The sequence below is a fragment of the Notechis scutatus genome, chromosome 8, assembly GCF_049901735.1.
Source record: "Notechis scutatus isolate UNSWTSFEM ecotype Mainland chromosome 8, rNotScu1.2, whole genome shotgun sequence".
NCBI lineage: Eukaryota > Metazoa > Chordata > Lepidosauria > Squamata > Elapidae > Notechis > Notechis scutatus.
In genome coordinates, this window is record NC_142016.1 from 1,352,123 (window position 1) to 1,367,052 (window position 14,930).

General features: G+C 53.4%; 1 protein-coding gene across 2 annotated transcripts; it reads right to left on the bottom strand.

The window, feature by feature from the left end:
• Positions 1-11,057: 11,057 nt before the first annotated feature.
• On the bottom strand, positions 11,058-14,221 carry NDUFS5 (NADH:ubiquinone oxidoreductase subunit S5). 2 transcript variants are annotated; one of them, XM_087970264.1, is made up of 3 exons: positions 13,995-14,221; positions 12,026-12,243; positions 11,058-11,230 (listed from the first exon to the last, which is right to left on the bottom strand). In XM_087970264.1, exons 1-3 carry the CDS (start codon positions 14,071-14,073, stop codon positions 11,144-11,146), a joined length of 384 nt encoding a protein of 127 aa, XP_087826390.1. In that variant the 5' UTR covers positions 14,074-14,221; the 3' UTR covers positions 11,058-11,143. The 2 variants fall into 2 exon arrangements, with proteins under 2 accessions (XP_087826390.1, XP_026529524.1); XM_026673739.2 differs by lacking the exon at positions 13,995-14,221 and adding an exon at positions 13,411-13,552.
• Positions 14,222-14,930: the final 709 nt, after the last annotated feature.

Here is a 14,930-nt window from a genome sequence, read left to right on the forward strand (position 1 = left end):
GTCTGGGCAGAGAGGCACTCTGCACGTTCTCTGTGGTTCTCTCATAGGCCTCCTGCAAGTAGAAATGTGGCCCAGAAGCAAATCCCAGAACAAAGACCCAGAAAGCCCAAATTAAACCCTGCGTGATTCTTACAGATCTGGGCAGCTTAGCCATTTTGGAAAACAAAGCCAGCCTTGTCCAGATTGGTGCTAAAGATGCTTAACATTTTTTCTCCCAGGTGTCGCCTCCTTCTAAATCCCTCACAAGGGTTTTCCTTGCCGGAAGATGGAGCTCCTTTATGTGCCACCATTATGCTGAGCATAGCTTCATTTTATTTATCACACCTGTGCCCCACAGCTTGGGTGGGGTGGGGGGGGGGCATCCTGAACGCCTTTGGCCCCTTTTATTATCCAAGATGCTCAGTGAGAAAAGGATGGGAAGGGAGGGAGGGAGGGAGGGAGGAGCATCCCTCATTTTGGGCAGGAGAAATGCTTCCATGCTCACCAACCTCCGCACAGCTCGGCCTCAAGCAAACACATCTGCCTTTTTGATTCCTCCCCCCTTTTCATTAACTAAGGGGATTGTGTTGAACAATGTAACCCCCTCCTACCCCAGTGCCCCAACCGCTGGAGCCAAATGAGGGAGATCTTCCTTTCCATAACCCATTTGGTTGGAAACATACAAAAGATCATGAATGGTGGATGCTTTAAATCCCCGAGCAATCAGATTAATCACATTTAGACCAGCCCAGGATCTCATGCTGTAGGACCATCAGGAACAAAACGGCATTAAAACGTGATGGAGGAACCACAACCGCACCAACATGACAAGCTGCTCCCTCCAGAAGCGGCGTCTATATATAGAACAATTGGACCGTAAGATGACGGTGGGCGGCGGGATCGCTTCCCGAGGAGGAGGAGGAGGAGGATGGGGAGAAGGAAAAGGCAGGAGCGAAGGACAAGAGGGAGACGCGGGAGGAGAGAACAAGGCGTTTAATGCGGGGAACGGGGGAGAACAAAGAGCCTCGCACAGTGCGAAGCGTCCGACCCCAAAAACGGCGGGCGGGCGGGGCGAGGCTGGTACCCGAGAATCCCTTTTCGCCTCCGGTCCTCCCGCATTTCCCTATAAAGCCCCCAGCAGGCGAGGAAGCGCTTCGAGCGCGCCCGGCGGGTAGGAAGGGCTCCCCCCGCAACTCTCCCTCCCAAAGGCCCCGCTTTCCCGCGAACACACCCCTCAGGAGCGCCGGGAAGGCGGCCCCGGTCGCGGCGGGCAAACGCGGGCGCTCCATCTCGGCCAGGGAGCCTTCCCGGGCGGAGAAGCCCGCGGGGCTGCAACGCGAGCAGCAGGTGCCGAAGGGCAGCGCTTCCTCGCCGCTGGCCGGGAGGGAGGGAGGGAGGGAGGGAGAACCGGCCGGCGACTCCCGCGGAGACCCCCGCGCCCGGCCCGGCTCCGCTTACCGAGGCGCTGCCCTGGACGCCGCTCCGCGCTTCCCCGACGGCCGAGCGAGAGCCGAGCCAGCTAGCCAGGCAGGCAGCGAGTCAGCCGGCCGCCTCCCGCCTCTCGCCGCTGCCGCACAGGCGCCGCCCCGCCGCTGCCTCGGGCCCGCCCCGCGACGCCTCCGCCGAACCGAGCCTGGCGCGGGCTCCGCACGGGGGCAGGAGGGCGGCCCGCCCCGGAGACGCCCCGAGGGAGCCAAGCAGCAGGCAGGGGAGCCCCGAAGGCCGAACGCCAATCCGAGGCGCTGCGCGGCGCCGCCGCCGGCCAGGATGGATGCCCGGCCCGGGGGAAGCGCTGCCGAGAGCAGGTCCGCCAGCCTGTCCGGCGATGCCCGGGGCGTCCGCGGAGGGCCGGGGCTCCGAGCCTGCGCCAGGCAAGCCCTCCGGCCGGGACGCGCGCTGCTGGGCGCTGGAGCGGCTGCCGGGAGGGCGGCAGGCAGGGCGGGAAGGGGTCCCCGGTCCAGCGAGGGGGCGACGGGGGAAGCCGGGCCGCTCCTCTGGGGACCATCCGCCGCTGCGCACGGAGAGCCCGCCTGCTCGAGGGCTCGGGAAGAGCGACCGAGCGACCGACGAGGCGGAGCTGAGCCGGCCGTCCAGGCAACTCCGGGTGGTGCTGAGCCCCAACTCCTGCGGTGCCTACCCGTTGCCCCTGAGGGCTGCTAGCCCTCGCCTCCTTCCCCCCTCCCCAGGGCAGCAACACCTGGGCTGCCAAGCACAAGGGCCCCCACCTGCCTTGGGAGCAGTTACCCCCTTCTCTGCTCCCCCAAAACGGAGCCCAAGCAGGTCGTCTCAGTTGCCCCGCCTGGTTCCCCCCCCCATCCCTTGGGCCAGCCGGAGGAAAAGGAGAGCTGGACCCACTTGGAGCAACGTCTCCTGCTCTTCGGGGCCCAACCAGGTACCTGTCTGGAAGCTGACGGGGGCCCCAGCAATCAACCTGGGGAAGCGGACCCGTTGTTTCCACAGGAGGCAGGAATTAAAGCAGGCCAGGTCAGATGGGTCCCTGGATGGGAGACCAAAGCAGGAGAGAAAGCCGCTGCTTTCTTATTGCCAAGCCAACCGCAGGAATTGAACCTGACTTCAGTTTGGGGTCACAGAATCATAGGGCTGGAGGTCATCAAGTCTAGCCCCTTCACACGGCCGGATTCGCTCCTCCATCTCAGAGAAATGGTTGACAACTTCCAGCGAAGGGGAGAAAGCCGCTCCATGCGGCAACCTATTCCACTGCTTGAGGGCTCTTTCTGTCAGAAGTTCTTTTGTGTGTTTCTACCCCCTCAACGCTTCGTCTGTGAGTTCGAGTCTTACCCTCGAAGTCCAAGCCCTCCACAGGGTGATTGTCCTCTGGGTACTCCTTGGAAGACAGCCGACGGGCCCTCTGGCAGCTGGAAGAAGTCCGGGTCCTTTTTTGCAACTCCATCACCCTGTTGAGACACACACTGAACTTATATTTCTCCCTGTGAAATGTCTCTGCCTGTTGTCCTGCCCTGTCAAAACCTTTTCCCATTTTTTCCCTTCTTCTTCTTCGACGTATTAACCGCCTCTCTCTTAGCCTTGTGTCCTCATCAATCCTCTGGATCATAATTGACAGTAAAGATGGAAACATGCCTCTCTACTACAAAGGCAAGCAGATAGTAGTTCTAATCTGGAACTAATAACTGCAGTCCTTTATTCCTTTTTCTAGAGAAGGGGTGTCGAACTCAAGCCCACCGGCTGCATCTGGCCCGCATGGTGTTTAAATCTGGCCACGGGGCTAGAAATAGCAAAGGACTCGGTCCGTGGTGCCTCTGGCAGCCAAAATGGGGCAGCGGGGGGGGGGGGCATATGTGGCCAGGCGCCCCATTTTCGGGCTGGACAGCCTCCTGCAGCACTCTGCCATCCAAAATGGGACCCAAGGCCCCTCCATGCCCTGTTTTGGCCGGCAGGATGCTGCAGGAGGCATCCATCCTACCTCCACCCCACTCCCCACTCCGTCCGGCCCGTGGAGAACTACAATGCTGATCCGGCCCTCGAAGAAATGCAGTTTGAGACCCCTCTGCTAGAAGGAAGGGTACCGTATGCACAGGCTCTGTTTGCTCCAACAACCATCTTCTTTTCAAGGCCTCAAGGCCAGTAAAGGATCCTTGAGTCCTCTTGCTTTTTCAGCATTTATTATTTACTTGCATAACTCTTATCACCTGCAATGTCCTGATAATCTCCCATCCAAACTGGACCAAGCCTGACCTTGCTTAGCTTCCAAACCATTAGACCAGCCCAGTGCTGTTGCCTGCTGAAACCCAGGGCAGAAGCCATCCAAACTCCCTTGATGTCAGCTGGAACTGGCAGGCTGATGTTCTGGGGGAGACATAACAGTAGTTACTGCCTCTAACAGTACCCTGTTTCCGTAGCAAAAGAGAGAGGCAGTGTGCCTGTTATTCAGAAGTAAGCGAGACTGAAAGAAGCCAGGTGCTGCCTGAGGCTGGCCCGGGCAAACAGGCTGACTCAGCACAGCTGAAGATCTCCCTCGGGTGCCCCCACCCCACTTTTCAGCCTGTCTTTCCTTCAAGATCAAGTGCCTAGAATTGCACAGGTTTAGGAACGGACTGGATGCCTTGGAGAAGCCAAAGACGCTCAGCAACGCTGCTTCTGCCAGGGCTGGATCAATGCGGGTAGGGCAGGGCAGGGGGCCTGCTCTGCAACCACTACTGGCTAGCATGGACTTACCATCCAATTGTAGATGGTATTCTCCTGCCCAGAAAGCCGTAAAAAGGCTGATAGACCCCATCAGGCTGCTTCCCACATCCATGCCCGGGGCTAGAGGAAACGTGTGTGTGTGTGTGTGTGTGTGTGTGTGTGTGTGTGTGCACAAAAATTAATGAAGAAGAGCCTTTTCTGCCTGAGGTGCCGCCCCAGCAGGGTAGTTTTGTTTCTTTTCCTAAAACCGGCTTTCTCCCTTGAATTAAAGGGACCCCCCCCCCCAAACCCCTGCTTCTGGCCCCTGCAGGCTCTCAGTCACAGCCGCTCTGCTGCCGCCCCCTGCCCCACCATGTATCTCGGCAGCTCTTCTCCTTCCAGCTGCTAATTTTGCAGACAACTATGGAGGTTCTGCTGTTTGTCTCATCAAGGAAGACCAGGGCCTATCAGTGACCCCCAAGAGCAAGTCAGAACCAGTTCAGACATCGTTTGTGGTATCTGTAAGGGGGGGTGTTGGCATCCCCTTCTTGTTCCTCTTCCTCTCATGCCTTTTTAGATTAGAAGATTAGGCCCTTTTTAACTTTTATTTTAGAAAGCTCGCAGTAAACTCTACTTAGTTGCATAAAGCAATTTGCAACATTGAGACACAATACCTCTTGTAACTTGTTGCAAGTTACAAACAGACATTTGAGCTCTCTTGAGTTATGCCAGTGAGAGAATGCCCCTAAGGGTTTGGTTTTTTAAATGTTGAGTTAGCCTAATAAAAATCTTGTGGATTTTGCAATTTTTTTAGAGCCAGTAATTTGAGGGCTGGAATGATATGTCGACAGGTTCTCCCTTCCAGGAGAATCTCTCTGCTATTCCAGTGTTTCTCAAACTCAACAAGAGCCTGGCTGGCTGGGGAATTCTGGGAGTTGAAGTCACACCTCTGAAAGCTCCTGAGGTTAAGAGCTTCCGTCCCCTTCTTTTGTTTCATCAACCCAAATCTCCCCCATCAACACCACCCCTGACTGCTACGTTCCCCACTGTGACAACCTCCAGGTGCACTGGACAGCAGATCCCCATCCCTAGGAGCAGTGGGAGCGTTGGCTGTGATAGGCGCTGAGGATGACACTCCAGGACCCCCAACAGGCACCATCTTACTGAACTTACTGATTTATCAGGACTGTTCAGCATTTCCATTGTTCTAAACTGAAGAGTCTCTTGGGAAGCAAAAGCTTTTCAGGATATTTAAATGTTTCCTCTGACAGCTTAGAACCATTTTCCCCTGACTTGATTGGATGACTCAGGCCAGAAATGAAACCAGCACAAGAGAAGATGATTTTGCTTTGTTCAAGATTTGTGTTCTCTTATTCTCACTCTCTCTTTTAAATGCAGCTGTTTCCCCACTTTCTGTTCTTGCAAACTAGCAATTATCATGACACAATCAGGCATGGGAAGTAGCCCCGCTGAACCTCTCTTTGCAATTATATTTTAGTCACTGGTTCCAAAGTGATTTCAAAATCTTCCTAGCAAATGATACAGCACAGAGATTGCACGTCCAGGCCTCCCTTTTCAAGGCAAGTGGGACACCACCCTCTCTACTACAAACTCCTTACCATGGAAATTGGAACTGAATGTTATTTATTTACCAAAACTGCCAGCCATTAACTTCATTCAGGCTCGTGGTGGCTGCTCCATGGTGAGTGCCCCAATGCACCCTCACCTTTTCTCCTCCGCTCTTCCCCATGTCAGGTCACTTCTTTATTTCTGGGGCTACAGGAACTGGGAGCTCAAGTTGCTTGCCCAAAGCCAAACCCTGAACAGAATTTTTTGAGAGGCATCTGGCAGATGTGGGCCAATGGTTATTTAGATTATGCACCAACTACACCAACCACCAGCAGGTTGCCTGCTTCTCTTTCCCTCTCTTTCCTTCTCTTTTGACTCTGACAGCTTCCTTCATGGCCACTTTCCCCCTCCCCAAATGATTTACATCTTTTAAATTCACTCCTGACAAAGCAGGTTGCCCTCAGGGAAGCAAAAAAAAAGAAAGTGGGGGGGGGAAATGTGGTTGCTGGCTTCGGACAAAGGTCTTCAAACTTGACCGCTTTAAGACTTGTGGACTTCAACTCCCAGAATTCCTGAGCTAACATGACTGGAGGAGGGATTCTGGGAGTTGAAGTCCACAAGTCTTAAAGCGGTCAAGTTTGAAGACCCCTGGCTTAGGAGAAGAAAATCTGAGAGTTCTGATTTAGAGGCAGGACTCATAGAATTATGTGAAACAATGCAGAATTTGATCATGTCTGACAACTTTGTAAGTTTTGCAAAGATGAGCGTTTAAAGCAGGTGGGCAATCCTTGCTGGAATTTGAGCAGTGGCCAAATAAGATTTCCCGTGATAAGAAATGGAAGGAGCAGCGATTGTCCTAGTTTATAGCCACATCGAAAGAAGTTATCCTGAACACATTGAGTGTTTGAAAGATGCCTGATGGAGTGGTCCAACATTTAATAAGGAATTCAGAGTTTGTTTCCAAACTCAAATCTAGAAAACAAAGTTTTGGAAGCTTGAGCTCTGAAAAAAGAGGACTGGGGACCCTGGATTGTGCCTTTCGTACAGAAGAGGGACTGTAGCTGAGAAGAGAGAGAAAGGCTCTTAGCCCATTTCTTCAGCCTTTCCTCCCGAGAAGGCTTTGGACCGCTCTGCTGGGCGCCTGCATGATGCTTGCAGATGTGCCCCTCGGGAGTTGACCTTCCCTTCCTGCTGGGGGTCTTCTGTTCACCAGTCCCAGCAAGGGAAAGGGCCCCTTTGTGTCAGCCCTCCCGGAAATGAACGAGGCACACCTGGATCGTCAACATCCTGAAGCAAGGAGTCACTTGTACCACAGTAAGGAATCCACCCAGGAAGCCCCTGGCCAAAGAGAGGAACTTCCAAGGAATTCTGGGGAGGGGATTATCAGTCATGGGGAAACAAAACAAGCAGGATGGACTTAGACAGCAGCATTTTAATTGCAAGCGCACTTCACAAATTGCCATTTCCGAGACATTTGTATATAGAAGCAGGGAGAGGCGGGCCGTGCAGCACTGGGCCACATCCAGAGAAAGCAGGGGTCAGTTCACAGCATGTAGGCAAAGAAGACAATCCAGGAGGGGCTGCTCCCTCTGCGGCCACCTTGGAGCCCAGTCGCAGCAGAGGGCCACTTCCACCTTTCTGTGCTCTTGAGCGAAGCAGGGTTGCTATAACCAGGAAATATTTACTGTCTAGGATTTTAAATGTCTTAATGCTATAAGCCACCCAAGTTATCTCGATACTAGATGGGCAGCAAATAAATTTAATAAATGAAATAAATTAAATCCCAAGTTTCCATCCTAGGCCTTTGCACAATAACAGGCACTGGGGTGGGGTGGGGGGACGCTGCAGCAGACCCCTCCCTCAGCTCAGCCTGGCTTTTCTTTCAGAGTCTGCTCCCCTAAGGACCCCAAGAGAAAATGGGGTGGGCCATTTCTTTAGATCCCAAATAATTCAGACAAAAGGAAAGCAGCTTCCTTTGAAGCAAAGCCTCGCTCCCGGCCTCGGCTGCCCTTCCAAGCACACTTTGCTCTCGAAGGCATCTCTGGAAGACAAAAACGGCAGCTGGCTCCAACTCTGGTCCCCTTGGCAAGGGCTCCACCTGCGCATAGAAGGGGCCCTTTGAAGTGGTCCCAGGGGGCATTGGGCACTTTCCCCGAGAATCTGCTGGGCAGTTCAGAAAGGCCAAAGAGCCACCTGGAAGAAAGACCTCAGGTAGGAGCCCCTATAGGGAATTCCCTCATGGCAATAAGAGCAGCAAAGCGCCCTGTTTTCTCTGCCTCTATTGCATCCACAAAAGCTGCTCAGGGGTCCTTGTAGGATGACCTGCCTCCTGTTGGGGAGGAACAAGCCCTGGGAACATCTATTGGGACGCCTTGTGGAGGCAATTTGGTAGATACCTGGATTCCCTGGCAGTTGGGCGTGTCCGTGGGGGTTGCCTATGGCAGAGTCTGGCAATGAGGGTTGACTTTGATTCTGTTACTTCCAACGCAGTGGACAAGATCCTCTCGATGGTGAGTTCAGCCACCTGGGCTTGACACTTGTTGACCTTTGATGGAGCTGGAATGGGTGGTAAGCCCATCCTGGTAGTCCTCAATTATAGTGCTTCATACCGGTAGCATTGATCCTAGTATCCTTCTGAACTGGGTTTGGGGTGGGTGGCACCATCCTAGAGTGATTCTCCTCCTTTCTTTGTGCAAGTCCAGTCAGCTATTGGAGTGAGGGGAGAGGTCACCCCCACAGCCACTCAGGGCAGCAAAAGCAGCAAAGAGGCTGGGCTACTCTAACTGCACACCCTGACCCACCCTCCCAGCGGTGATCCCAGCCTCTGGCCCCATATCACAGAGGCAGCTGTGGGAAGAGAGCTTTTCCTCGGGGCAGCTGAAGAACCAGGGAGGCGAGGATTGTCCCTCGCCAGGTGTGTGCAGTATTCTGGCCAGGTTCAGAGGGCCAATCCTCCTGCTCTACCTCTTGGCCCAGGTGCCAATACAACAGAGGACACTTTGAAAATCGGCTTGGGAGATGCGGTCTCCCTGCAGGCTTCAGAAAAGCCCTGGGACACAATTATGTAATGATTCGGGTATTGGAGCATATCTCAAGTATGAAAATATGCCAAAACTTTATTTGGAATGCCGTTTATTCTATGATGTTTCATATCCCACCAGGATCTTGGAAATAGATATGCAGGTTTTTCTAAAAAAAGGATCACATCACATAGAGTACTCTTAAATGTGGAGAAAAAAAAAACCGGAGTTTTTGCACTGTTTCCTGCCCTTTCCCTTGAATTACAGAAGAGGCTGCAGAACCAGGCTGGGTGCCCAAGAGCCCCAATAGTTCTCCTGGCAGGAAGTTGTGTGGCACAATTGGCCGGATCCCCAGCCTGCCTTTTGCTTTGGGAGCCTCTGCAGGAGGGACCCTGCCTGTCCTACCGGGAGCACATCTGTTCTCCCAGAGGAAGCCCCAGCCGTGTGTCAGGTGCTATGGAGCACCAGTGGCTGAACTCTGGAGAAGGAACCTTGCCAGAAGCCTCATCCCCCTTCAGAGCCCAAAAGCTGCCCGGCGTGGCCCTCACTAGATCCAGTCCACTTTCTGTCCTGATACAAAAGCACGCCCCATTTTTTTCCTGTCCAAATAGCCCAGGCACCCATCTTCCCAGCAAGATGACCCTCCAGAACTCAATCCAAGGACCAGCCTAAGCTATGCTGCCTCTGGCCAAGGATCCAGATGCTGCGGCTGTTTGCATCGTGTCTCAGGTTCTCAGGAGGAACAGTCCTCCCAGGATCTGCTCTGACTTACCAACCAGCCTATTCCTACAAGCAGCTATGGAATCCCCAAGCCATTATAACTCAAGAATGGGCATCATTTTCTGGATTAAGAAAAGTGCCAAGTGACAAGCAATGGGGCTGAGATCCACCCACAAAAGGAGACACCCCCACCCCTTTCATACTTCTAAAATCCTTCATAACCGCAATGAGTTGCAAGAAGTGGCATGTATACTTTGAAATACATGTTTTTAAATGTTAAAATTTCTCCCTTTAAACTGCCCCAATCTACCTGCACCCGTGTGAGTTTTGCTGGTCAGAGTGGATTAGAATCCACAAGTGTTTCAGAACAGTTTCAGAAGTTACAGGCCTCACACTGGAAATCAGCAAGAGGGGAAAATGCTAAAAACCCAGCCCTTGTGGGGGAGGGGAGAGACAGTCTGCTCCGTTTGGGGCAAAGATGATGTGCCTCTGTCCCACTGCAGGTCCCACTGGGCTCTGGAAGCTCAGCGATCCCAGGAGAGGATGGAAAGTATTGGTTCTGCCAACAACGGAAAGGAGAAAGGGAAAGCCAGCCCCAAAAAAAAAAAAAAAAAAAAGAAATGACGAAGGAACGATGAATCAAGACAGCTGGGAGTGATATTCAGCTAACAAAATATGAATTAGTTCAACCTAAGCTGGGGGGAGGAAGAGAGGGAGATATAAAAGAGACTGTAACATGTAAGCAGGGTCATATTAGGGAAAGAGCCCAAGTGGGAAAAGTCCAAGCCGACACAGGGGGAAACACCGAATTACTGTGCAGGAGAAATTCCCAAGCGTGCAACGTTTGACTGGCACCTAAAGGTCATGCCCCCCCCCGCCTCTGTGCCAGGCATGGAGTATGGAGGGGAAGGAAGATCTAGAGATCAGTCTTGGGGCATAAAAGGTGTAGCCCAGATGTCTCCAAACTTGGCAACTTGTGGACTTCAGTTCCCAGAATTCTGGAAGTCCACAAGTCTTAAAGTGGCCAAGTTTGGGGTCCCCTGGTGTAGCCCAATGACTGAAGGCTTAGGCTAGAAACAGGGGAAAACCCATTTTGCATCCTCCACTCCTGTATGGCTCTTGAGTCACGGGCATTCAGTAAATGGGGGGTGGGAGGAGAGTATGTACACGATCCTGAAGTCAGGAATAAACAAGCAATCTTATCCAAACCGTTAAGAGAAACCCCCCACCACAGTTGCCTCATAGGGCCGTGGTTAGAATGCAGGCTAATTCTGCTGACTGCCAGGGGTTCGATCCTGACCGGCTCAAGGTGGACTCAGCCTCCCATCCTTCCGAGGTGGGTAAAATGAGGGCCCGGATTGTCGGGGGACAATAGGCCGACTCTGTAAACTGCTTAGAGAGGGCTGGGAAGCACCGCGAAGCACAATGTAAGTCTAAGGGCTGTTGCTATTTACACTATGCAGCCATATTTTCTAGTAGCTTAAATTTTTCTCCCAGGGGGCGATTTATCCTTTTGATATCACGCAGGCAGAGATCTGACCCAGTACCATTCCAGGCTCCAAAGGAGAATTTGTTCATGGGCTGGACTAGAAACCAAAGGAGAGAAATGAAAAGGTCCCCACTAAATCCTTCTTTAGCAATGTATTAAGAGCAGAGCTCTTCGGCTCCTAGGGCAGCAAAGGGATTTTTCTCCCTGGGGATCACAGCCCAACTCAGTCATCCTGATGGGTGGGTGGCGTGTACTTCCCCTCCTTGATCATTAAGTCCCTTTGCTTCAAGATGGCTCGGACACGCTGCATCTGCCGAAGGAAAGGAGCAGAAAAGACGGGTTCAGAATGAAACTCCAGGCCTCGCCTGTCCATCCCAAGGTGGAAAGAGTCACAGAAATCAATTATTCCTATCACACACACACACACAAATAGAATTCTGGTTTCTCTTCGGTTCATATACATTTTTCACTTTTCAGAAAAGAATTCAGCGGTCACTGCAATCTAATATCACTCCCCCACACAAATAAACACACACTTTTTGCTATTATTGGTAATGATGATTATTATGGCCTTGGCTAGGGGCCTGCCCAGTGATGTCATCAGGAAGAATCTAATGCTACCATGTCTAGTAAAGGGAAGAAAAAAATAACAACACTGGAAACCAGCTATTTGCCCATCACATTCCAGTTGTGATGAAGCAGGGGAGAGGTGCAGCCCTTGGCTTTCCCATTTCTAGCCCTGCTCCGCCCCCCGCCCCCCACTGGTGGTTCAGGATCACACACGGTGCCTAGTTGAGCTGAACCTTTTAGGGGACTGCAATTTGTTTGGGTCATGTTAGCCGCCAAAATATTTAAAACGTATGTCTGTAACTGTAGTTGCTCTGCACTCCAATCCATCCCCCTTTGAGCTTAGTGCAATGGGTGAGCCAGTCAAGAGGTGCCCCTAAGAGAGAAGCAGGCTTCAGGGACAGGCACACCTGGGGAAAGAAGCACCCCACATTCATTTTCCGCTGCCCGCCCCGCCTGCCCCCTGCACGCTGTGTCCCCTGAGGATGACTCAAGAACTCCCAAGAGGCATTGCGCCTCCCAGCGATGGTCCTCTCACCATCTTGCGCCTGGTCATGCACTCCCCCAGATCCTCAGCCTCCAGCCGGCACTCCTCCTTGGCCCGGGTCAGCCCAATGCCTTCCGAACACTCCAGCCACTCCTTCTCGAATGTGTGGCACACGCTGGGCTGCTGAAAGGGCTGCTTGCTACTCAGGCGGAGCATCCATCTGTCTAGGTTAATGCCCAGCTGGTTCTGGAGATCAAGCAGTGGCATGGCTGAAAGGCAGAAGGGGCAGTAAGGGGCGAGAAGGAATTATGTCCCTGGCCAAGGAACAGGAGGGGGGGAGGGGGGTTCCCTAGGGCAAAAAAGCCTCATTTTCGTATGCAGGGATGAATCGTCTTAGGCACTGCAGAAATAAAAATCTATTTTGTCACCATTTTATTTACTTCAAACCCTGAAAACGCCACTCTCAAGCTCTAATAGCTGCTCATGACAGCTTGTATCCAGATAAAATCCTGGGAGACATTTAACCACTTGAAGTATATATCTGTGCTGCACCCATTTATCAAACACCACACTGATTATGTACCATCAGCTCTTAGCAGTCAGATAGACTGGCTTTCTCCAGGAGGCTCTGCCTCTAAGCAGGTCTTCCACCGGAGTCCCTCCGGCTTGCTGCTGATTATTCTCATTCTTTTTCCTTCCCCCTTTCCACCCATCAAGTCCTTCCCAAGAAGCCGGGACATTGGCGATCTTGTCTCAGGGACAATCCGGTGCTTCTCCAACAATAAGCTGCCTTTTGCCAGAGGCCCCCAAACTTGGCCCCTTGAAGACTGGCGGAGCTTTGCTGGCTGGAGAATTCTGGGGGGTTGAAGTCCACAAGTCTTAGAGGGGCCACGTTTGGGGGCCCTGCCTTTTGCAATGGACCGATGGCTATTCTGCCAAGGCGGAGGGTGTCCAAGTGGCGCCCCCGGGGCTTTGGGGGCTGCACCGGCCGCTCTGGCTACTAGCCTCCGCCATGGCCCTTCTACTGGCAGACTCTCCTGTTTTCTCCCGCTCTTCCTCTCCTCTCCAGGCTCTTTTGCCTTCCCCGTCGGCAGGCGTTGAGTGACAGGTGCCAATCACTTTGGCTGCTGAAGTGTCCCCCTCCCACCCACCCACCCACTGTCGATGACCGTCTCCCCTGCGGGCAACCGGGACTGCGGCGGCGGCGGCTCCTCCTCCCCTTCCGACGCCGCCGCCCCCATGTCTTCCCAGGGGCTGGCACGAGACCCCCGCCCCGCCCACGGAGGGGGCTGGAAAGGGCTGCGCGGCTCCCCGCGCCTCGGGGACACCCGTGCCACCTGCTGGGAGTGACGGGGGTTGCAATGCCGGCCCGAAGCGGCCCCCACCGGCCGTGCGAATCCAGCCTCGTCCTCCCCACCGGTGCCCCCTGCCCGCACCTGTCCTCGGGCAGCGGCGCCGGCGCTTCCTCCCTCGCCGCCGTCCTTGCGCGGCTTTTACGTCACCGCGGCCGTCGCGCAAGGCTCGCGTTTCGCGACACTCACGCCGGAAGGGGGCGGGGCCGTGAAAGGCGAGTGCATCATTAGAAGGCCGAAAGTGTAGAGGCGCCCATCCCTTCGTTCTGATAGGCAGCTTCCGGGGACAAAAACGACTTGCGCCACGTTCTACGGGTGCTCCTGCGGGCATTTTGCACCCCCAAACGGTGCAAGGCAGGCCGAGAGGCTCCTGACGCCATGCAGAGGAGCCCCTCCCCAACGTTGGAATTCCCATGGTTCCACCACCGCCGCCGCAGCCCCGTCCCATCCCCACCCCACAGGATAGCACCTGCACCTTGGGGCAGGGGTGTCCAATCTTGGCAACTTGAAGCCAGGTGGACTTCAACTCCCAGAATTATTCCTAGGAGCTTGCAGATCCGTTATTTGTGTTTCCAGGATCTTCCCAGGTATTGAACCTGTCAAACTGATTGGGCTGCAGTTCCCTGGATCCATTTCCCCCCCTCATTTGTTGAAGATTGGAACCGCACCAGCAATTTTCCAGTGCTCTGGAAGTTCCCTGTTGCTCCAGGATCTTGAAAGATACGACTTCATCTCTTTCAAAGACATTCATAGAGGAAACCTGCTGAAGCCTCAACAGCAACGTTCGAGCCCAAATAAAGTCGCTGCTTTTTGCCCATTTGGGAGGGGACAGCGCTGCTCTGCAGAAGAAGAAACAACGGCCTCGCAATCTCTATGTTACCTTCTACGAGGCTGATCTCTAAAGATGGAAGATCGAACCGCCTCATTGTCAGCGCCCCCTGGTGGCCACGAGCAGGAAGCGCTTTCGCAGCTCGCCGGTTTTGACCTTGGCCGGCTGCATAAAGGCCAATTTAGTGTTGACCGCTATTACACCCAGGTGTCACTGCATAAGGATGGGTACGCACAGGTTGTAGAAGGCTGCAGACAGGCTGACACGCACATCTCTCAAATCCCAACTGTGTGTTGTGTATAGGTGTGCGTCCTGTGTGTTGACTGGCTGAGCCGACTGCCTGTTCTGTACTTTGCTGTTTGAGGGGCCCCCAGCCAGAACCTTACTTTTGCAGAAATATGAATGGAACCCCTATGCGCTGCTTGACCCTTTAGTGTGTGTGGGGGAAGCTAAAGCTACATGCTGAGCCCCAAAGAAGCAACTGATTTTTTGGAACTTGGAAAAGAGCCAGCTGCAGTCCATCTCTGGAAAAGAGCCAGTGTGCCTTTTCCCTTTGCCTAACTTTCTGGATTCTTCCCAAATACTAACCACAACTGTGTTCTCAGTTCCATTCCAATGTCTCTGTGGCTTCACGTTCTCTGAAAGGGCAATGCATGTGTTGTACAAAACGGGGTTCTGCTGCAGCAAAAGTAAACCTAAAGGGTTTGGAAGGCTTACTTCTAAGGCACATTCTTGTCCCCATTATACACAACAGGAGAAGTCCATTAAAATGGCA